The sequence below is a fragment of the Branchiostoma belcheri genome, unplaced genomic scaffold, assembly GCF_001625305.1.
Source record: "Branchiostoma belcheri isolate BF01 breed outbred unplaced genomic scaffold, Haploidv18h27 scaffold97, whole genome shotgun sequence".
Taxonomy (NCBI): domain Eukaryota; kingdom Metazoa; phylum Chordata; class Leptocardii; order Amphioxiformes; family Branchiostomatidae; genus Branchiostoma; species Branchiostoma belcheri.
The window spans coordinates 96,354-101,824 of NW_017804653.1; the positions used below are offsets into that span (position 1 = coordinate 96,354).

General features: G+C 40.0%; 1 protein-coding gene across 1 annotated transcript in view; it reads right to left on the minus strand.

Moving 5' to 3' along the window:
* Positions 1-857: 857 nt before the first annotated feature.
* LOC109461907 (armadillo repeat-containing protein 4-like) overlaps positions 858-5,471 on the minus strand; it is a 30,922-nt gene continuing 26,308 nt past the window's right edge. Inside the window, exons 18-20 of the mRNA XM_019758384.1 lie at positions 2,349-2,537; positions 1,669-1,890; positions 858-1,230 (exon numbers count right to left, since the gene is read on the minus strand). Coding sequence (XP_019613943.1) covers positions 1,117-1,230; positions 1,669-1,890; positions 2,349-2,537 — 525 coding nt within the window. The 3' untranslated portion in view covers positions 858-1,116. The remainder of the gene's footprint in view (positions 1,231-1,668; positions 1,891-2,348; positions 2,538-5,471) is intronic.

Genomic DNA, 5,471 nt, shown 5'->3' on the forward strand with positions numbered 1-5,471 from the left:
TAGAGCATAATTACATCACTACAGCATAATTGAGGAGGCGGGGCCAAAGGCTTAACACTCATCCCTGACACTAATCCAACACAAAGAAGGGACAGTGGGCTCCTAGCCTCTACCAGGCTTCAGGAGGCGGCTGCAAAGAGTAGAAATCGGCCAAATAGAGAGATAGCATGCCAAGGGAGTTTGGTCTGCTGGAGAGAACAGTTTGCCGCTCCCTTGGCATGCTATCTCTCTATCTGGCCGATTTCTACTCTTTGCAGCCGCCTCCCGAGGCCTGGTAGAGGCTAGTGGGCTCCTAGTATAGAGGGGTATGGCAGCTTTCTGTGGATTTATGATTTACAAGAAATTGCAATGGCACATTGTGTGTGTGTTTATTCAGACAATTAAATGACTCTCTTGTACCAAAACCTCAACATTTATTTTTCAGACAAAACCATACATGCGTGTGTCAATGTTCACATTCCTTTTCATTCTACATGTATTTTTGTAGCAAAATATATACAATGTTCACAACAATTGACAGTGCTAGAATTCAGTAGGTGATTTTTGACAAGTGTTTTAGGGAAAATACAACATCTATGATATATTCTGTTCAATGCATAGTCTCAATCCTTTAGTCAACCCTGTATAACATCATTTACATGGTATCAATGTGCAGAAATCAGTATTATAATAGAATTCTTTTGGTACAAGGCTGAAATATACACTGCAATACAACAGAATTGCTTCTTGGTTTATCACTAATCATGACATTTCAATAAGTCCTTTTTTATCATAACAGGCGAACCAAACGTTCATGGTAAGTAAAGAATAGTTGCAGAAATATACAGAAATGCTATGGTTCTCTATCATCATTCTCTATACAAATATTTAACACCAAGTTTATATGTAGCCTAAAAGTTTATTTCAAAAAAAGTGGAAAGAAAACTTTTACACATATAAGTTCACATGATAGGCAACTGTACAACTTACTTTGAGAGAAGAAACATCATTGGTTAACATACTATAACAATTCTCATTGGCTAGCATTACATGTGCCTGTTTGTGGTTGGTTGTTGCAACAGCATGTAAGAAGTCATTTCATTGGTCCCCAAAAAGATGAAGTCCTGATTGGTCAGTTCAAGGGTATTTGGCCTTCTCATTGGCCAGTGCCAGCCTCCTGATGTTACCAATACAACCAGCTGCAGCTTCCTGCAAAGCTTCGTCAGTGGACCCAACCATGTCCAATAGCAGCTGGGGAAAATTAAGAAGATCAATGAATGGAAAATACGTGTTTGTATGTAGAAAATCAGACTCAAATCACTGAGACTTTTTTCCCTTCTCCTTATAACCTAACCCCATATTAGTAATACAAACTTGGTGCTTAAAAGATACAATAAAGACTTGATTTAAACAGGTGAGTTCAAAATAGATTATTTTGTTATAGTAATAGGCAAGTAGGAAAGAATGCCTGAATTCTGCTGTTACCCTCATCATCAAAGTAGATCTAAACTTCATTTTATTGTGAGACAGCTACTCCATAAGGACCCTGAAAACTTACAATGTAGTAGAGTACATTTAACCTTTTCCCAGCCAAGGGTACATCAAAGCATCAAATTGGTATTGTTTGCAGCAAAGCTTAGCAAGGAGAGAGTTAAAAACAAGACAAAAATGGATGTTTGGATGCCTTACCTTGACCACCCCAGCGTTGTGCATAGTGATGCAGTTCTCGGGGTCTCTGGACAGCTGGAACAGCGCCTGGGCGGTGGCTCGGTGGACAGACTCGTCCGGCGACTTCAGGTACCGTACGAGCGGCGCGACGGCGTTCGCCTCACCGAAGGCGACACGGTTGTTCCCCCACATGCAGCAGCGAGCGATGGCCTCCGCAAGATGTCGTCTCAACTTGTCGTCAGTCTAAACAAACAAATAAACAAACAAACAATGATGAATACATTCAAACTACAATTCAAACTCTAATACTGTATAGCCACAACAGCCACAGTTTTCTAAAAAAAAAATGCACCTGTATCTTAACAAAGGAAACTTTTGTTACGCAGAATGAAAACATATTGTTTTTGCTCTATTTCTTCTTCTTCTTCTTCTCCAAACCAATAAGGTCAATGACCCGAACCAGATGTCTGTTACCATGGTAACTAGTGTTGGGTTACATCATGTTGTAATTTCATAGCAGGAGGGATTTAGACTCCTGTCTGACAATATACTAGTATATGAATGTGTTTGACAATATACTAGTATATGAATGTGTTTGAGTAAGAGATAACAGAGCAGACCATATGTGAAGATTAACATTATGCATTTGCTTTGCAAATGTTACCTTTCTAGTTGTCATTATAATACTGTAAGGCTCGTACCGTGTTTGTCAGTTTAGCGAGCATGGGCACTACGCCGTGGTCCGTGATGACGGCCAGGTTCTCCTCGTCCTTGGCGATGTTAGCGATGGCGGCGCACACGCTGGCGAGAACCTCCTTGTGCTCGGACTTGAGGAGACTCACGATCAGCTCCAATCCACCTACGAATGACCTCACCATCTCACCCGCATCCTTTAAAACATAGGTGATACAGACGTGTTAGGGGAGCATCCAAAAATACTGAAGGTTGACACTTAAAGAAGTAATTTTGGCACCCGAATCCTACAAAACATAGGTGATACAGACGTGTTAGGGGACATCCAAAAATACTGAAAGTCGACACTTCAAGAAGTAATTTTGGCACCCGCATCCTACAAAACATAGGTGATACAGACATGTTAGGGGAGCATCCAAAAATACTGAAAGTTGACACTTAAAGAAGTAATTTTGGCACCCGAATCCTACAAAACATAGGTGATACAGACGTGTTAGGGGAGCATCCAAAAATACTGAAGGTCGACACTTAAAGAAGTAATTTTGGCACCCACATCCTACAAAACATACTATTAGGTGATACAGACATCAGGTGGGAGCATCCCAAAATACTGGAAGTCGACACTTAAAGAAGTACATTGTAATTTTGGCACCCGCATCCAACAAAACATAAGTGATACAGCCGTGTTAGGGGAGCATCCAAAAATACTGAAAGTCGACACTTAAAGAAGTAATTTTGGCAGACTAGCTTGCACGATTTCCCTTTGGACTACCGGTATTTTTGTTCTAGCATCAATGAAGATAATAATAATTCTGACAGTTTTCAAATCTATCAAGTTGCTTGAAAAACAATATCTTAGTTTGTGTATTTCATTAGCTGGGGATAAGATTGATGTAGAATAATATGTGACATTTTATGCAGTAATATCTATCTGCTTCAAGAAGAGGGTATAAGTACACTGTAGACATCTCTCTCAAGCAAACTATAATAGATCTATATTGACAATAATGTTTGCATGTTTCAGTATGATTTCTACTCAAGGAACTTCAGCTTAGGAACTATTACCCCCCCCCCTCGCCCAATTTTACACTTTTCTGATCCCCACCCGTAAGTGTTAATGAATGGTCCCTTATTTTAAAGAAGATAGCATCAGCATACAGGGCAATTTGCTAGTAGCTGAAGTGAACATTCTGCCCACTCAAGTGTTGTACAGGCAGAAATTCCCAAGTCGGCCGCTCGGCCCATTACAATCCCTGCTCCCATTTCCCCCTACTGTCAACAATGTTTTCCTTCCAGCACGCAAAAACGGTAAACACGCGCCGTGTACCTTTCACTGTTTGTGTAAACGGCGGTCGGAAAGTGCCCAACAACACACAAACGCTCTGTCATGTTGGGTATATGGGGACGTCATGCGATAGGCTTGATCCGCCACTGTTTAGGTTACTTTCGAGGCACTTTGTAGAAAGACTTGGGGCTTCTCTGTTTCTTAGCACTTCTAAGGAGCTATCAGCACCTCCTTTACTGCTCAAAATTCTTCACAATCTTAAGGCTCACTTTCACGTACCCCGATCTAGTTTAAGTCTTAAAAAAGGGAACTAGAAGTAAAGTGCTGTTACATCTTCAAATCACACATATCACACAATTGTACTTAGTCTAATGCTATGTTAGTTTTTGACAATGTGGAATGACAATTTAAGAAAAAAAGTAAATTGTGCAATGTTTAACAAAGACATAATAGGCAACAACCTTGAAAAAAAATGCAAAAAACTGCTCTTGAATTCTGCTTAATAAAACATGTTGTGTACATTGTAGGTTCTTGAAACCCTGAATAAGTCCCATGTAAACCACTTACATGTAGTTGGAATGTATTCTATTCTTTCCTGCACAAAAGAGTAGCTTTGTACTAAGGAAAGGAGAGATTTAAGGGCTTATCTTATCACAATGTTAACAGAATCTTATTAATAGGCCTGTAAGGATTTAGGAGGGCCTGCATGGGGGTATAGTGATTACGAATTACGCAAAATTTTTGCCGCCAATTACAAATTACGTTAACGTCTCAGAGCTGATTACGACTTTACGATTTGCAGCTAATGTCCTATTACGAATTACATTGATTTTTGGGGAGGCTGCCTACGAATTACGAAGTCTAAAAGGGCCTGATTACGCCTTACGAAAAAGGGCATGCAGGCCCTCATTTAGGAGCCCCCAGTGCAACATTTCATTCATTTTAATGATTTATAATCAATGTATTCTAAGGAATTCTTAAAAAGGGGCCAAATCACGACTACCAGGTACTAAGCTTATGTTATAATCTGAATCATATTTATCATTATTGTGGTCTTCTACATTGTTGTACTTTTTATTTACATCTGTCTATGGATACAAGCATCTGCTGTTGCAACAATGTTCTTCTGGGTGCATCTAAAAAAATTTTTTCCTGACTTCTCATTACAAAATTCCAAAATGAAATGATTGATTTGTGTCAAAAACATTGAAATGTTAGAATTTCTTGCCTTACATAAAATGCAGGATTCCATCAAATTTTGGAATACCTGTTCTTGCAAAATGGCCTAGAGGTTCAAATTGAGTGAACTGGCCCCCACTGTAGTGCTTTTATATACATAACTGTGTGGGTGTGGCCTAAGGGTAGAGAAATGGAGATGGGCACTGCCTTATACACTGAGAGATGTGGGAATGATTTGAACCATTTCAGAATCCCTCAGTCCTAAGTCTTTACCAGACTCCAACAATTAAGTTGCTCTAAAATAGGGTTTCAAGGTGTATTGGCTACAAATGTATGTCGAGTCTATTTGCCCAATTTCAACTATTTTCAAGCAACTCATTGGAACTACTATTAACTAGAGACTATATATATCCTCAGGCACATTTTTTTTCTCAGAATGCAAATATGCCACAAATTTTCGCTGTAAGCAAAACCCTTGGACAAAAACAGCCACACAGCTGTAGGAAGTCTCGCACATGTGGGTCCAGGTGTTTAACATGTAACTCAACTGCAGCCGCGACAGCTGTGGAGTGTAAGCCGGGGTGTTGAGAGTGTATGAAATGGCTGGAGTCGCTGGACTGATCCGGTGGAACTACTGCAGAGGTGTGCTACATAGGGGCCTGCATGG